Here is an 18,128-nt window from a genome sequence, read left to right as displayed (position 1 = left end):
AAGGGAGTTGGACTTTGTTTAAATTGGCTGCGAGTGACCCATATAGGAGTAGGCTTTCTCTGTCCTAGCATCTCGGCAGCATCATTCTATTTTTTAATGCAGCTCCCTGAATGTTAAAGTGACCATATCAAAGCACATATAAATTACTCCGAAGTGATGGGTCCATTTCTTAGTGGTTTCACTGAAATTTGCTCTAAGTGCTGCTGAGTAGAGGTATGTGGGAATATGAATAATTGGTTTTATTGATTTGTTCTGTGACTTTGGGCAGGGGCCAAATCCATCTGAATAGTCCCATTTTGTAGCACTTGTAGGTGCTTAGAAATTATCCTAAGCGTGGACTGAGTTCACAGGTCCAAGTCCGAGGTATGTAATAATCCCCGAGACACTTGTGGATATTTGTGAAGACTGGCTGGGGGCTCCCCGTGAACGACTGAACAGCTTTTAAAAACACATGTGACCGGGTTCCCAATTAGTCCAGCATCTCTATAAACACTTCTTACAAAAGCAAATACCTCAGTGAGAAAAATGCCTTTATTTGTTAGCTGGATTGCACAATTAAAGAAAAGAGCTTATGCCTTTACTGGAAAAGAAGAACAATTTAACTTATGGAAACGGCTTCCAAGCTTGGAGCCCAGCAATGCCTCTTTCGGATTCGACTGTTAATTAAACTCAAATGATTTAAACATTTACCACCTTGCCTTGCACCTCCCAGAAAACACAACCAAAAACATCCTGGGGCTTAGAGTGAGGAAACCAGACACACACCCGCGCACACACGCACGCAAGTGCACACTTAGGAGGCCCCGGGGCCGCGCCGTGCGCCCGGCCGGCGCGACGTCCCGGCGCGTTGGCAGTTGGCGACCCCCCTGGACTCCCCCTCCGCGGCCCCTGCCGGCGCGGCGAGTCGGCTCCAAATGTTTTCCATATTTGTTCAGCCTCCGTAATTCGAATACCAGGGCCGGCTCAGCCCGCCCCGCGCCGCCCCCGCCGCCCCCGCCGCCCTCGCCGCCCCGGGCAAGGACACGCCGCCGCGCGGCCAGCACGGGCAGGGGGCCGCCGCCATGGGGCCGCAGGGCAAAGGCGCCCCCGCGGAGCGCGGCGAGGAGGCGGCGCGGCCGTGCTGCGGCTGCCGGTTCCCGCTGCTGCTCGCGCTGCTGCAGCTGGCCCTGGGCCTCGCCGTGACCGTGCTGGGCTTCCTCATGGCGAGCGCCAGCTCCTCGCTGCCGCTCAGGGCCACTCCGTTTTGGGCTGGGATCACTGTAAGCATCGCGCCCGTCCTGCCGCGGCGCGTTCGCCGGGCGGGGCTGAGACTAACCCCCGCATGCGCCCCTCCGCCGCTGCGCTCTAACTCGCTCTGCCGGGGGCGGCCGCGGGGGGCGGCGCGGGGCGCGGGGCGCGGGGCTGGGGGGCGAGAAGGCGGGCAAGGGCCGCGTACTTGGGTTGAACTCAACAGCCTCAGTGACAACAGATTCTCTCTGGCTTTTTCCTTATCCTAGTGCCGGGACCCCTCCTCTGTCCCTAAGTAACGAAAAGTAGGAAAAAGCCTGTGCTTGAAGTTGCCACATTGGGTAGTATTAATTTAATTTAATTTTTTGCATTTGAGTTCCCTGAGTTAAGGTTTGTGAAATAACGGTCCAGGGCAAGAAATGCGAACACAGCAAGCAGGGCCTTAGTCCGCGGGAGTGTGGGTGGGATGAACCCAGCACGCTGGCCATGGCAGAAGTGTATTTTCGACTGTGCTAACGGATGTACTGTTCTAGGCAGAACATGGCCCAGCTGTTGGGAGTGAGTGTGGAAACACACGGCGTACTTGGCTTAATTCGATGGATTCTTTGATGGGAAACTGGCGCCGATTATTGGGCACCTACTGTATGCCTGTCCTGCTGGAGGCAATATGTGTATTTCTCACCCCCACATCATCCTTATGGCATCATTATTATCATTCCATTTCTAAAATGAGAACCATCAGCAGACATACCGGGAATCATAAGCTGCTGGCCAAGTTGCCGAATCAGCCAAGCTGATTCCTTTTGGCACCAGACGATGTCTGCGTTTTCCTCATTGCACGCTGCCACCACACGTAGTTTGTAGTTTTATTATTTTATATTATTGTGCCTCGCAGCTTACTAAAACCGCTTTCATGTGCATAATTCCATTGGATCCATGAAGCAACACTTTGAGGTGGACATGTGGAAACCAGCTAAGAGAACTTAAACGACATTCTCAAGGCCCAGAGACCAGACTGGAACTGGTGGACTGGGAGGGCCTAGAATTCGCATTCCTGGCCACTGGTCTCATCCTACATCATTAGTGCTATTACTGACCCAGGAACTATAACTCATAAATCTAGGTTCAGAATAATTCTGTGTCAGGGACAGATGTTAAAAAACACCTGATAAATATTCATTGATGCAGGTATTTTCTAATTAAGATTATTTGAACTCCCAAATTCTTGTGGAGTAATTTGAAACTGTTAATTTGTGTGCTAAGAATTCCCATGAAATTATCATGATTGGAGTTTTCTAAATCAAGTGATTTTAAATATAGCTTTTCACTAAGATATACTGGGTATTTTAGTCACCTAAACAACTGTCAAGATAGAGGCAAAAAATGTCTGTCTTTAAGGCTAGATGAATTAAAAGAAAAAAGGAATCACATGCCCTCATTCAGTGGTTTTGAATATCATTTGCGAATGTGTTTTCTATCTTTTCTTCATTTCAACTTTAAAAATCCCAGTACCAAAAAGCAAATTATATGGGAAAAAATTTTGCCTTAGTATTTAGGGCATAAGCATACAAACCAGGCGACCCTGAAATCTCATGAACTAACTGAGCAATTCTCATGAGCTCCTCTTAGGAGCCTTACAGGCTCCCGATTGCTCTGGAAGCTCCCTGGGTCTGATACAATGAACATTTTCTACAGCTAGGTCTCAGTTCTTTCCAGTTTTCCAGTTTATAGTCTAGGCTCCATTTGAAGTTTGCTAGCAGTGTGTAGCCCTGAAGATATCTGTGATCTTAAATTTTCTTTCAAGAGAGAATATGTGTAGAATAGAGCGGTTAGTGGAGATGCCCTGAGATGGTGAGGAGGGCCTCTAGCAGCCAGGCAAGGAAAAACCCTCATGCCAGGGGGCCAGAGTGGCAGGCAGGCAGAGCGTCCCTGACTCCCACAGACGCAGCGCTTCTTGTCCTCCTCTCGTGGCCTGTGGTTGGTCACGAGGTCCTTTTCCAAACTTTCAGGGAGGGGAAAAGACAAGGAGGCAGGACGGTGAAGTGCAGAAGCGTAAACACTGGTGCTGAGCCCCTGCTTGGCCATTATTCACTGAATAACTTGGGGCAAGTTACTTAACCTCTCCAGGCTTCCATGTTTCATTGGTGAAATCTGAAGGGTAATAATACTTCCAGCTCTTAAGGTTGTCCTCGGACTAAATACACGTTCTAATACGTAGGATAGTGCTGGTTATAGTAAGTGTTTAGTGAGCTAGCTCTTTTTATTAGCGATTAGTGTAGCAATCACGTAGTGGCACTCTTGAAGTAGAAGTGGCAGTGTTTTATCTCAAGTCTTGCCGAGCAGTCAATTTTGGACTTGCTACATTTGCTAAATCAGTTTGAACCCTGAAGAGGATATCAATTCAGCCATCACAACCTTTCTCTGTTCTTAGCCAAGTTATTATTAGCAAGCTTGGTGGTATTAGATTAGCCCACTACTTTCTGAATCGCTCTGGAGGTTTATAAAAATTAACTTGGTGAAAAGGGGCCTCCTCAGGGTCACTTTGCTTGAGGATATGGAATGATTCTGGGCTGGCGTATACTCCAGGGAATACTGAAAAATTTGCCCTGTTCAGGAGACCTGCTAGACCAAAGCAGTAAAGGTCAGTCCCTGGGGTGAAGGCAGGGTCCAGCCTGCTTCTTGAAGTTAAGCTGAATTCAAGCAGCCCCCTCCCCCATGACTGGTACACCCACCCCTTGGGCAGTTTTGCATGCTTCATTCTTTGATTTCTCTGTAGGCTGGTTGCCCCTTACCATACGGTACTTACTTCATTTTAACAACGGTTACTCTCCCATTACCCGGTATCTGGAGATCATCATTCCCCTGATAGAAGCTGGGTATTTGAATAAACCCACTTAGGTGGCTTCTCCTTGACCCACGTCTGGGTGTCCTGATGAGCATCGGTGAACTTCTGGTTATAGACTGAAGAAGTCCTGGATGATTTGTGATCAGAGATTTATGTCCAGTGAAATTTCAGCAAAACAAACAGGTTATTTCTTGCCTGTCCTTAAATATAACTTCCCTCACCCTGCATCAGAGAGATGGAGTTAAAAAAGATTCCAGTAAAGGAAAAAACAGAATGGACCCATTATGGAGAGTATGTAGCCAGTAGAAATGCCATTCTTCTCTCATAATTCTGTATAAATGGTTTAAGGGGTCTAAGTCACACCACGATGATAATACAAAGTGAAACAGGGTCTTTGAGGATGAACTTGGCTAGGGGTGGGGGATCCTAGGAAATGGATGGATTTCCTGTGTTTTTACTCTATTAATGGCTTGAGTAACTGGGTCAAAGAGGCATTCAGGTTTGCTTTTTATGCCAGAATTCTTACTGATAAAGAATGTGTATGGATTGAAGAAATCTAAGAACTTTAGGGCCTTTACTTCTTACTCAAATGAATGCAATTTTGGTTTAGATGAAGTATAATAAGTTTGAACTTCAGCTTCTTTTTCTTCATTTGGTAAACATCTGTTGGGTGTGTCTGCTGAGCTAGGCACTAGTCTAAAAATAATGAATCATATATCAGGAGGAGATCTCCAGAGATCCTGATGGGCATGTGCCCTTATAATATCTGACAGGAATGAATGCAGCCGATTAGAAATATTAACTTACAGAAATATTTTTAAAGCCCAGTTACCTTTCAAACTATTTCACTGAACAATGATTTATTTGCTTTGGCATCTCTACTCTGTAGCCAATTTAAGAGCAAACTCTTGCTTCTCATCCCCAATGGTGGTGCTGAGTATTTGTTACGTCTCTTGGCCCTTGTAGGGAATATTCCCATGAAAAGTGGTAATTGCCTGATTGAGGTTTTTAGCTTTCCTCACTCTCTCTCCATTGCTTCCCTACCCACCCAGCTAGAGTAAAAACCCTGAGATAGCTACCACATTAATCACATGAGGAAATCTAAGGAAAGGGCTTCAAAGGAAGGGAAGAATATCTCCTTTTCTTCATGTCATTCATAAAACTCATCATATGAATCTGTAATGATTAAAGAGTCTTGTCTAGAATTTCAATAACAGTTTTCCTATGTCAACTTACTGTAAGGAATTCAAAATGCAGGTGTATTCAGATTTTAAAAATCTCTTTTTAATCTTGAGTTAATGAAAGGGAAAAGTAGGCTTTTATTTATGTTAAGACAGAATATACCCTGAAATTCACAGGTATAGGACATATAACAAGGAAGAGATACTGTTATTTTCTGTGATTTGTAAGTAGAGAGACTAAGATATAATGACTTGGCTAAGTGATTTAATCATGGTTATGAAGAGAAATTGACAGTGAGGAAGGTTTGGCATTGGGGTTTTGACCTTAAAACAGGTAAAGCTTAAAGTGGTGTATGTTTTCTATGTAAGTGTATTGACATTTGAGAAAATACATTGCACAGTAATACATCATTTTTCACACTGGAACTTTAATATGCCTTCAAAATAAATGTTTTAGATTTGGTACGTCTGGTACCACTAGGAAGTAACTTTTATTGTAACAACTGCCACAGGATTGTTAGGAACTGAGGAGTGATAATTACATAGCTAAACTCCATCTCCACTGGGTATGGATAATAAATAATGGTAGAAAAATGATCTTATAGGAACACAAAGTTCTCCTAGTAAGCATAAAAAGGAATGTAATTGAATTACTTTGGCAAAAGAAATTAATTTTAATAAATGTATGAAAATAAAAGGAAATAGTCAAGAATTTGGTGACATTTCCTGAAATAATTTCAGGAATACAGAATAAAGAATAAGGAAAGCTAATATTGAACAAAATCACTAAATGCTCAGAATCATTAGGAGAGATGTATTTTCACCTCTACTGCTGGCCTCATGCTAAGCCAGATATGCAAAGGCCAAAGGGGTGCTTGCATAAGGGGGAAGTTATCCCTGAATTTTCTTTCTATTTTTAAAATAAGGAGAAAGGGTGGGCCCTGATATTTTTCAATCCTGTTGTGTGGATATATTCAACTCAGAAACTTAATCTCTGGAAACCTCTGTGGTGCCAATCATTTGGTTTTATTTTTTTGTGATAGAAATACTGTTGCATAGAATTTGGGGCCAATCATTTGGTTTTATTTTTTTTGTGATAGAAATACTGTTGCATAGAATTTGGGGCCAATCATTTGGTTTTATTTTTTTTTTGTGATAGAAATACTGTTGCATAGAATTTGGGGCCAATCATTTGGTTTTATTTTTGTATGATAGAAATACTGTTGCATAGAATTTGGGGCCAATCATTTGGTTTTATTTTTTTTGTGATAGAAAATACTGTTGCATAGAATTTGGGGCCAATCATTTGGTTTTATTTTTTTTGTGATAGAAATACTGTTGCATAGAATTTGGGGCCAATCATTTGGTTTTATTTTTTTTTGTGATAGAAATACTGTTGCATAGAATTTGGGGCCAATCATTTGGTTTTATTTTTGTATGATAGAAATACTGTTGCATAGAATTTTGGGGTAATAAAAAAATAAAGCAATTTATTCTCTTTAAATATGTTCTATGTCCAGGGAGCTTCTGTGCACCCCTGACATGTAATGGGTGCCCAGGAAGTGTTGAATCGAACTCTGTTCCATACTTGCCGTCATCAGAGCTTCTGTTGGAACTCACGGAAACCCATTTTTACCCTGTGGTTTGAGGAATGACATATTACTGTATTTTTCAATACAGATAGATTTAAGTTTATTGATGACATTTAAAAGAACTGTGCAGTAATAATAAGGAATGTTTTATACTCCATTTTGTGCTCCTGGGTTCCGGAAACATTCAGAACACAGCTTAGCATTACTGCAGTGTTTTTATTCCATGTTATAAAATGACTGCAGGGTCAAAAGAAAGAGGGAAGAGAAGTCATTTGACTTCTTTTGCATTTCCTTGAAATAAGTTAGGACAAACTGGGATCGATGTAGCTGGATGCTGGATTCTCTCCTTCTACAAAGAAAGCACAGGCATAGTTTTTACTAATATTTGGTCTAACGGTTTCAGAGATTGCCGATGTGATGTTCACTTTGAATTTGTTCTGAGGAAATGGACATTTCCCAGACTTTTTCCTGCCTTTGGCCTTGTCTGTGACATTTCTCTGAAGGGTATTCCTTAACTGAGTCCATTTGCTCGTTTTGTCCCCTGATGGGTTAGCGTCAACATTCAAGGATACACACAAGGGTATGTGAAGAGTTCAGTATGCATATTTCTGTGTTGTTGTAGGACAGGAATGGAATCTAGTCATTCAACTTTAATTGGATATCATTTCACTGCAAAAATACAGCTCATTTTTAGGGCCTAGATCTTGGCAAACTAGGGAAATGTGGATCAAAAGAGCCGATCGAAATCTAGAGCTGGGTGGGACCTCATGATGTCATATTTTCACCCTGTAGTTTTTACTTGCTGGGAATATTCAAGTCCAGGTTTATTACAGTGAGTTCATAAGCTGAAGGTGAACTTTTTAAAAAATAATGGATGTTGGGAACAGTATTTATAACATAAGCTATAAAAGCTTATTTCAGAGACACATCCTTTTTCAGATGCTTTGGAGGCCGCCTCAGATCTGAGTGCATCGAGATGAAACTTGGCAGGAGTAACCGGCAGATGCCTGAGCAGCACAGCTCACTGATCACCCCGGTTAACTTTAGAACTTGTATGTGTACACCTACGCATATGGCAATGACTAAAATACATTTTCCTTTCTGTCTTGGTCTGCCCCAGCGCGGCCAGTGTGGTGAGGACCCTTCCTGGGCTGCAGACGGCCCTGTCTTGCCGTGCGCTCACATGGCCTCGCCTCGGCGCTCGGGCTCCGTGAGAGGCAGAGATCTCCCTCTCCTCCTCTTCTTACAAAACCAGCCGTCGGTTCAGATTAGGACCCCATCCTTATGACCTCAGTTAACCTTAGTTACCTCCTAGAGGCCCTCTCTCCAAATTCAGCCACACTGAAGGTGAGCGCTTACACAGAGGAATTTGGGGGGACACAATTCTTTCCACAGCACCTTGAGTGAGGGAGAAGTTCATACAACCATCTCAGTGATTCTTGAGCCCATTTCTCAGCTCACTCAAGAAGGCCGTCTGGCTTTCAGGGAACAGTTAGAAGGCTGCATGTTTCTGAGGAGAATTCTGAGCCAGTAAACTGACCCAAGGTTGTACAACTGAGTGGCATGGCTCTGTGCTCAAGCCCGGAGCAAAACATATGGCCGAGGTTGTTTTTACTGTGTTTACAGATTGCTTCTTTTGTCAGATTTCTGTAAAAATAAAATCCAATAGAGTCAGCGAGTGACTACAATTCCAAGGGTTAATTTTAGGCATCTCATTTGCTATAATAGCTCTTTAAGGCTTAGGAGCCACTGTTTAGTAAATCTCTGCCTTCTTTTACTGCTCCAGGAGTGACTCGCTGTCAGGATCCTGCTAAGTGACACCCTGGCTTCAGAGGCATGGAAATGAGGGTGGCTGGCTGGGTGGTGCCACTGGGGGAAGCTCAGATTTTCAGCAATGAGACGAGTCTGCCATCCTGCGGGGCAGTGATCTCATGCTCGGTGTTGCTAGAACTCAAGGGAATCCTCCTCTCTGGTCTCCTGTAGAATGTGCAGCCTTTGTTTTCATTTCTGGTGATGATTCTGAAGGCCAGATCAACGTTTATTCTGTGGAATGAATCAGAATAAAACCCTGGGGTGCTCCCACCTTGGGTCTCAGGATGTACCAGCCTCTGCGTCTCCTTGGTAGATTCCCCCTTGGACATGCTTTCGAGGGCCTTTCACAGAATCCTGTTTGAGCAGCTTAGAAATCCAGAACTGGGCTCTGCTGTACTTGATCTGATGCTTCTCAAACCCAGCCATCGCAGAGAGAAAGACCAGAGAGGACGGACTAGAACGGTCCCATACGGCACCTTCCCACAGCTGGGCCAACCCCAGTTCCAAAAGGAGTAGCAATCAGAAGGCATGGCCTTTGGTCCAGAGGCACCTATAATAGCTCCAGTTGGATTTTTGAGCATATTTAAAGTTGTTCTCTGATCTAATGTTGCTGGGCCATCTCCCTGCCCAGTAGTCGGAGTGGGTTCCCTGCATGCTGGCAAAAGGCCGTAGGTGACTGGCTGTTAGAAAGCAAAGGGTTTGTTCATGAATAAGCATTCTCAGATTCTGCTCTAGCTCTGCCTGGGGCCTGCCTCTGTGGCTGCGGAAATGAGCAGCTCCCCGCACCAGCCGGGAGTGCAGTGGGGCTGCGAGAGGCCGCAAGCACCCTTGCCCACGCTGTTTTAGTGGCATCCCACTCAGCTGTTGTTCTGAAAGTGTTTGATTCAGCACTCATTGTAACGAGCCATTAAAAACCCCTGTAAGATAGGTTATTATCAAGGCCTCTCCTGTGGAAGATAATGACAGGTGACAAGAAAAACAGGAGAATTGCTAATGTGTTAACTAGACCCTGACTAGGGAGAGCATTTTAGCGTTTTTACTAGGAAAAGCAAAACAAAACAAAACACCAGCTTCCTTCTAAAGTATCAGAGGTGGCACACAACAGGCCATGAGGCACAGGCAGAGCCTTATCTCCCCTTTCACTGTGCCAGCAAAGCTGTGAGGAGGCCTTTTGCACGATAAGGGAAATAGCATTTCAGTTCCCGTCATTTCTTTGAGAGGGTGGATGGTGCTGTTCACTTAGGCAGAAGAACCAGACATTCTCCCTGCCCAAGGGCGAGGGTGGAGAGTCCAAGCGGTGAAGGGGAGGCCAGGTCCCCACAAAGGGAGCACGCTTTCATCAGTGACACATAATTTCTCCGGACTGCATCCAGGTGAAAGACAGCCCTGGCCCTGTTGAGTTTGCACGTTACGTGTGCGTGAAGTCCACTCCTCAGATTCTGCAGCAGAAGGATTCAGCCCACACAGGTTGGCTTCGTCTCAGAATCTTTTCATGAACACGTAGTCTGGGACGCTGATTGAAGTGTTTTGATCGGAGTTGAGGGCTCTGAAACCAAAGAGAATTTTTAAAGTGAACAGGGGGTGCCCGTAACTATTGTGTTACAGAAGCCTGGATAAATAATTCTCATTCAGCCACCAGATGTAGTGCGTCACAGATGTTTCCACCTCCAGACCTCCCTGAAGCCTCGCTCCCCTTCTCCCTGTCCTCACACACACATCACAAAAAGCTCAGTGTCCAGCTAACCCATGTTGCCATGGGAGGGAAGAGGAGAAATGTGGGGCGGCTGCAGGCTGCTTGGGGACACTGACCTCCTCATGTTGAAAAGGACAAAACACTTTTCAAAGGAGAACTACTGTTACCCTCTGTTACTTAACATTCCATTATATCCTGTTCGGTTTGGTTTTTTTGGTAAAATAGTGCTCTCAATTAGAAAAGCCACTTGATAGTATTTTTTAAAGGTTAGGAGGGATCTCTCATTTATTCTCCTGTTACAGTGTTATATCATTGAATTTATAGTGATATACTGTCTAACTCTTATAGACTGTACTGTTTCATAAATTTTTATTAATTCTATTTCAGGTATATGAACCCAGGGGTATTAATGTAGAATTAACTCTACAATCATTTCTAAAGTGGGACCCAGTTTGAGAACCTACTTCATTATGCCTGGATAATAAAATTCAGCCTGTAATGATACCACTGGAGCAGGCTAAACACACATTTCCCTTCTGAGGACTGGAAGATTCCTTTCCCTTCTGAGGACTTGAAAATCCCAAAATGAAACAAATTAACTATAGGCTGTTTCTTGTCTCCACAAATATGTGGCAATTTGGCCCCTTCTATTGATTCATGAGAAATGCTGGAACTCAGTCTTTGTTTCTCGTACCTTCTTTGAAAATGGATTATTTTGCAAAAGTAGGTATTTATTGAACTTATTGGCAACTAGCTGCTGATAAATCACCCTCAGAGTTGGGTGACTGATCAGCAACTGAACAGAAGTCTGTGAAAGAGAGAGCACTTACTGGTAAACATTTCACATCTTGGCCAGCCTCCCTTTATCTTTCCATATGTCAGGAGCTCAGTGTCCGGGAGGACCCATGAACAAATGATTAGAATAGTTTAAACAATCAAATGCTAAGGTGGTGCCCTGAGAGGTGGCGGAGGGTGTGGTGAACCCTGTCTGCAAAGGATCAGAAAGGGCTAGGAGAGGGGGCCTGAAATTGTAGGAGGGGCTTCAGCTTTGAAATAAAACAGATGTGGGTAGAATCTTAGCTCTACTATCTTGTAGTCATTTTCAAAACCTTACAGTTATGCTTTTTATTTTCATTTTTGTGTAGGTTTGAACAAGTATGGGCCATTCTATGATTCTTTTCTAATTATGAAAAAATTTAAGTATATAGTAACATATAGAGAGTAATAAAACAACCACCTACTTATATTCAGGTTTGTCAAGTTTATACTTTGTCAAAATTATTTATTTTATTTAAGGAAGAAAACAATACATTGAAGTCCCCTGTTTCCTTTTTTAGTCACATTCTCCTACCCCAACCTCCTTTTCCAGAGGAATCTATTGTCCTGAATTTGGCATTTCTCATGCTTATGCATGTTTTCATATGTTTTAATATGTATACATACAAACTAACAATTAACCACGTCTTATGTGTTATACATTTTATGTAAATGGTAGCATATCATTTTTGTTCAACATTGTGTTTGAGATTTATTCATCATAGTACATGGATACCATTCATTCATATTTGCTATACTATTTTTGATTATAGGAATTAATTTAACAACAGTTATTTATTCATTCTCCTGTTGACAAAAATTTAGGTTGCTTTCAAAACTGTTGTATGGGGTTTTTTTTGCAATTACAAACTGTTGAACTGGACATTCTTTTCGACAGTTCCCCATGCATGTATTTCAGTTTCTGCAGAGCATATTCCTAGAAATTGAATCATTGAGTTATAAGATACAAGGATCTTTAACTGTGTAGATGCTGCCGAATCAGTGCCAGGGACCCACACTTGTACTAATTTACATTCCCACCAACAGTGGGAACTCCGCTGATACACAACATGCCACTATCAGCTTCTGTCAGACAATTAAAAGTTTTGTCTAATTTGTGTGCAATAATATCTTTTTTTAATTATGTTTTTCTAATTCAACTCTTAGTACTAGAGTTGAACATGTTTTAATGCTTACTGGCCATTTTATTTTCGTTTCTATGATTTATTTATTCAACAAATATTTTCTATGGGTTATTTGTCTCTGATTTATAAGATTTGTGTTCTATGTCAGTCTTTATGGTTTTAGGTACTGCCAGTATCTTCTACTTGGTACCATGTTTTTTGTTTTTGCTTATGGTGACTCTGTTGTGAAAAATATTTAATTTTAATCTATACTTATCAATCTTCTTTATGGGATGTGCTTTAATATATTAAAAAAAAATCTTTCCCTACTCCAAGATCATGAAGCATATTTTTCTATATATTTTTTCAAATGTGGAACATTTGCTTTCATACTTGTATCTTTAATCTAAATGGTCTTTTTGCATATGTTGTGAGGTAGCGTCCATATTTTATTTTTTCTCATGCAGATTTTGAATTGTTTTAGTGCCATTTAATGAATAATCAGTCTTTGCTATACTGAACTGCTGTATCCGCTCATCAACTATAGAGTTTCCATGTTAGAGGATTGTGTCTGTGATTCTCTCCAGATTCATTGTCCTATTTATCACTGTGCTGATACCATATTGTTTAAATTAAATAGCACCATAATGTAACTTGTCCACCTTGCCTTGCTCTCGGCTTATTCTTCTTCAAAATTGTCTTGGTGCGACTGACCCATATTCTTTTCCACATGTTTTACAGTTGGGTTTTGAAGTTCCAAGAAAAATACTTTCCATATTTTCATTCAATTTGTACTTTGTATATATGAGCAAGGAATATCTCTCCATTTTCCACATGCTACAGTTTAGCTACAACATGACTAAATGTGCGTTTTCTTTGTATTTATCCTACTGGGGACTTGTTTTATTTCCTGACTCTAGGATTTTTGTATTTTCATCAATTCTGAAACAATTTCAGAATGTTTGAAATATTTGAATATTTTATTTTATTTTTTCAAATATTGTCTGTTTTCTTTCATCTCTGTCTAGAACTACCATGGAAATACTATGTTTGGATTTTCTTATTTAATCTTCCCTGTTTCTTAGCCTCTCTGTGGTGTTTCATCTCTCTGCACTCTATTTTGGGTTATTTCCTCAGGTCTATCTTCTAGTTCACTATTCCCCATTTCAGTTGAGTTTAATCTGCCTATTATTTATCCTTTGAGTTTTTCATTCTAGTTACTTTATTTTTCATTTCTAGAACTTCTATTTTGTCTTTATTGATGGTTTTTAATGTATCCCTGGGATTTTTTTTAAAGTCTTTATTACAGGCAGTATCGGTCCATACACTACATGATTCCAACAGTACAAGTTTAATCTTTCAAAGTCATCATTTAAACAGCAAAAGACCAAGAAATAAAATTTGAGTCAACTGATTATTTTTCAAAATAGTCTCAATGTGCATAATCCTTAGTTCCCTTATTATAGTGAAACATACAAATACAGAAAAATACCCCATTTAACATATACTAGTGTTAAATGGTTTTTTGGCTTAAAATCTGAGTTAAGAAAATCCTTTTTAGCAACCTACATACAGATAAGTAGCAAACTCTGTGATATTAAACAAACTCATTCTGCTTAAAACGTGAAGAATTTCATCCATCATGTGTTCTGATGCTAGTACAAGTGTTTACGCTTTCACCATCATGATTCTTATCTGAAGGACCAACTCAAGGAGTCATCCTAGATATAACCTTATCTTCTTTCCCAACAACTTCATCCAAAAGTCTGTCCAACAGATGGCAACCAGGTAGCGGTCACTTCGCCATTTGATGCCAGTGGTGCCGTGAGAGCATGGACAGACCTATTAAACAGCCCATTTTCCTACCTACTGTGGGTTGCTGCCCAGGGGGGACGATAGACGCCAATACGAGCAGAGAATGTGCAGCCCCTCTGCTACGTGCCTTAGAACACTTCCCATTTTTCTGGTCAATGCTCTGATTAGGTAACATACAGAAAAACCAGCATATTAGTTTAAATCTTTAAACAAAAAACTATATTTTCCAAAGTCATTATCATTTGGGGCAATTAAGTGATCTTTTCTTGCTTTGTTGAGCTTCATCTTTAGGGCATCCCTTCTTTCTTCCCATTCATGAAGTTCAGCGTTTCCGTGTGCAAACTTACAGCTGCTTCCTTCCGTGCAAGTACTGTTCATATACCTATAAATACTAAAATGCCCTGTTGGGAAGCGGTGCTGCCAGCAGTACTGGTCATCCTCAGCATGGAAAGCCTTCTCCTTGTGCTTCTCTGAAGAGATGTGGCCTTGCCACTGCTTCTCGTTGTTACAGTTCTTCTCACACATCCGCAGTGGAAGTCCACAGTGACTTCAGCATAATCTGTTGGCATGTGAATTTGTTTTCCATTTTCCTTGTGTGACTGGCTGGCTACATCATCACTTTTTTCGTTTTTTTGACTCTTTAGCCAGAATTCATAAAATTGCTCCATATCTTGTATTCCATTCTCCTTCATGTAAGTCCACACTTCTCGTTCCTCAGAACTATGAGCAAAGGAACAGTTTCCAACATATTGACGTTTTTTCCCAGAAGCAATATGATTGCACAGATCAAACTGTAAAGGCATTTGTTTCTTTGTGGGGAGAGGACGGATATTCATCCACTTCTTAACGTTCAACAGACATCACTCTCGTCGCACGCCCATCTTTGGTCCACGAATGCCTTGCTTTTGCACTACAATATTTTCTGTTTTTGTCTGGTTCAATGACTTGACCGTTTCTCAGACACTGTGCACACACAAATTTTATCTTCATATTAAGAGATCCAGGCATTATTTGATTGCCAAGTACCTGCACTCCAGGTACATTTGCTTCCAAATTTTGCCAGTATCGTTTAGATTCTTGAGCAATAGCATCATGCGAGATACCTGTTTCATTTTGCAATATCCAGACTTTCAATTCTACAAGACTATGTGCATAAAAGCACTCATCTTCCCTTAAACAGCCATAGCGAACCTCATGTTGCCATAAATCAAGCTGACATTGATCATGAAAATAACATATTTTGGAGTATTTTACTGTTGTCTCTCGCAAAATGTGGACAAGGCACTTATTGTCTTCAAACTCATGCTTTGTAACCGGGTGAGAACAAGAAGTAGAATTATCTTTATTTCTTCTACTTATCATTCTAGGCTTATGATCAAAACATTTCTCACAAAGGAATATAAATTCTCCCAAATGTTCTTGGAGAAGTTTGAAGACGGTAAGGTTGATCTTTCCATTGCCACCAAAGAAAGCCTCTCTACTGAAGGCCCCTTTGCGCTCCAGTGTCCAGACGTCTATGTCTTCTTGGCAATAAGCAAATGTGCAGTGGCCCGAGTACCTACATTCCTCCTCAGCAGCAACATCTTTACATATATAATACGGTTCTTCATAATTTGTTTTTGTTGGTCTTGGACGTATTTTTTTCCATGATTTATCTTCAACATTCTTTATCCTACCAATTAAAATATCTTTCTTGCATTTATGATCTATATTAGCATGGTAAGTGAAATCCATTAACTTAGGGCCTGATTTTACAAAACAGATCTGACAAGCTTGTCTCAATTCATGGGTTCCTTCAAGGGGATGTCTCGGGGTCACTGATGAAGTTGGTTTAGTAACTGCACTTCCAAAGAAGTTTCCAAAGTCATTCCTAGGGTGACTTGAAATTCCCAGGAAACTCTCAGAAGCAAACAAACTGCTGGGTCCATTCATAAGTAAAAGGGAAGAATTACTGTAGTTCATCGGTGTTCCCTCTCTAGAAGTTGAGGTGGACAGATCTTGTTTGGATTCACTCATTGAAAACGAATTTAAAGAAGAACAGAAATCTTCTAAGGATGAAGTCAAAGGTGGATACAATTCTGAGAAGGAGGGTGGAGGAGCATACCTCGCACCAATGGGCAAGGTGCCCAACAGAGATGCCGAAAAGGGTATGCTAGGAGTGACACTGGCTGTTGGAAGGGGTCCTCTGACTAAAGCTGATGGAATAACAGTTTCATTAGCCTCAGGTGCAGAATCAAGCAGGTCATCTATTTCATCTCCAAGGACCATATCTCCATCATCTAAAAAAGCTACAGGCATAGTGAAGGGGATCTTCCCCCCGTTGGCCAACACCGTCGAGGCCAGGGAGCTCTCTTCGGCTTGCCGTGGCAAAACAGAGGTTAAGGGCACGACAGGAACCGAGGCCAGCTCACTTCCAACTTGGTGGGAAAAACTGGATGCAGGTGTAGAAACAACAGGGACGGCCTCCTGCCTCGGAGTGAACAGATCTGGCTTGATACCTTCCACAGAACGGTTCAAAGCCTTGGTAGCTCCATCCCCAGGAACTGATTTCAACAAAAGCTCAGCTCTAACATACGCTTTTCTTATTTTAAATCCCAATTTCTGAGCTAGTTCTTGAGTTAGTTTTATTACATTTTCATCCTGAGGCACTGCTAAGGAGCACTTTGCTACAGCATCGTAAGCCTCTTTGTATCTTCCTAAATTGCTCAGAGCCTTGGATTTCCAATACAGAGCTTTGCAGTTACTGGCATTTAAACTGAGAACTGTAACACAGTCTTCTAAAACCTTCTCATGGAAACCCATGTTAGAATAGCAAGCAATACGATTTACATGTAGTTTTTCAATGATATCTTTAGGGATTAGAATTTCTTCAGATTTTGCATGATCAGCTATATTCAAAGCTTCCGTGTACTGGCTTATTGAGTTGTTCCAATCACATTCCCGATAAACATTTCCTTCATTAAAAAGATTTCTCACAAGGACACGTAAATATACCGCATATTGTTCCTGTGTTCCTGGATATGACAGCGGTGACTGTATGAACTGCAGTCCTTCCGTTATGTCGTGCTGCCTTCTTCTCTCCTCGGGCACACTGCACATGTTATCCCACACGTCCACTCTCCTAAATGAGCAGTCTGCGGGGCGGCGGGCGGCGGGGGGCGGCGGGGTGGCCTGGGTGCTCGCTCGCAGCTTCCCTCTGTGACCGGCGGCGGCAGCGGCACCCTGCGCCTGCGCCTCCCTGGGATTTTTTTAAAAAATGCCCTGTCCTCTATTCATGTTTTTAATTCCTTCTTTCATGTCTTCAATTATTTTGAGTGTACTTTTTTTAGGCTCTATTCATTTAATTCCATTTTTTTGAAATTCATGAGGCTTTAATGCTGAAAGTATGTTGCACATGCTTATATGTACACAGTGCTGGCCTTCATGAATGAATTGATTCTTCATGTGTTTGCTGCAAATGGATTGTGAGTTCAATTTCCAAGAGGTTTTATATGTAACAATTTATGGCCTAATTGAGGGTGTAACCCTTCCAGGGAGTTTGTCTTGTAAGGTGTCCCAGTGGTATCATGAGCCCAAAGCCACTTCTTTTTCTTAACCTATTTATTATGGAAAATTTCAAGCATGCACAAAAGTAGATAAATAAGATGGCCCCTATGTTCCCATCACCCAGCTTTAATAATTATGAACTCAAAATCCATCTTGCTTCATTTGTGTGTTCCTATACTCTCCACCCACATATCATATCCTTGATTTTTTTGAGGTAAATCTTAGACATTATATCGCTTCACCCACACACTTCATTATATAAGTAAAAAAATGAAGACTAAAAAAAAATCAAAAATACCTATCACACCTAATGAGTTAACAATTTCTTAATAGGATCAAATCAGTGACCAAATATCCATGATTAACTCATGAATATTTCTTCACAATGTGTTGGAATCAGGATCCCAATAAGAGCTTATGCACTAATTGGTTCATATGTTTCTTTTCTTGATGATTTCTAGTGCTAGTGGGTTAATC

The 18,128-nt window shown here is 41.6% G+C and overlaps 1 protein-coding gene and 1 pseudogene across 1 annotated transcript in view; one reads left to right on the top strand and one right to left on the bottom strand.

The window, feature by feature from the left end:
• Positions 1 to 976: 976 nt before the first annotated feature.
• Positions 977 to 18,128, top strand: part of SSPN (sarcospan) — a 39,521-nt gene continuing 22,369 nt past the window's right edge. The window contains exon 1 of the mRNA XM_037020377.2: positions 977 to 1,259. Within this exon, the coding sequence (XP_036876272.2) occupies positions 1,062 to 1,259 (198 nt within the window). The 5' untranslated portion in view covers positions 977 to 1,061. The remainder of the gene's footprint in view (positions 1,260 to 18,128) is intronic.
• Positions 13,626 to 17,232, bottom strand: LOC140846452 (zinc finger CCCH domain-containing protein 7A pseudogene; annotated as a pseudogene).

The sequence above is a fragment of the Manis javanica genome, chromosome 15 (assembly GCF_040802235.1).
Source record: "Manis javanica isolate MJ-LG chromosome 15, MJ_LKY, whole genome shotgun sequence".
In the NCBI taxonomy this organism is placed as follows: domain Eukaryota; kingdom Metazoa; phylum Chordata; class Mammalia; order Pholidota; family Manidae; genus Manis; species Manis javanica.
This window is presented reverse-complemented; position numbering and strand designations above follow the sequence as displayed.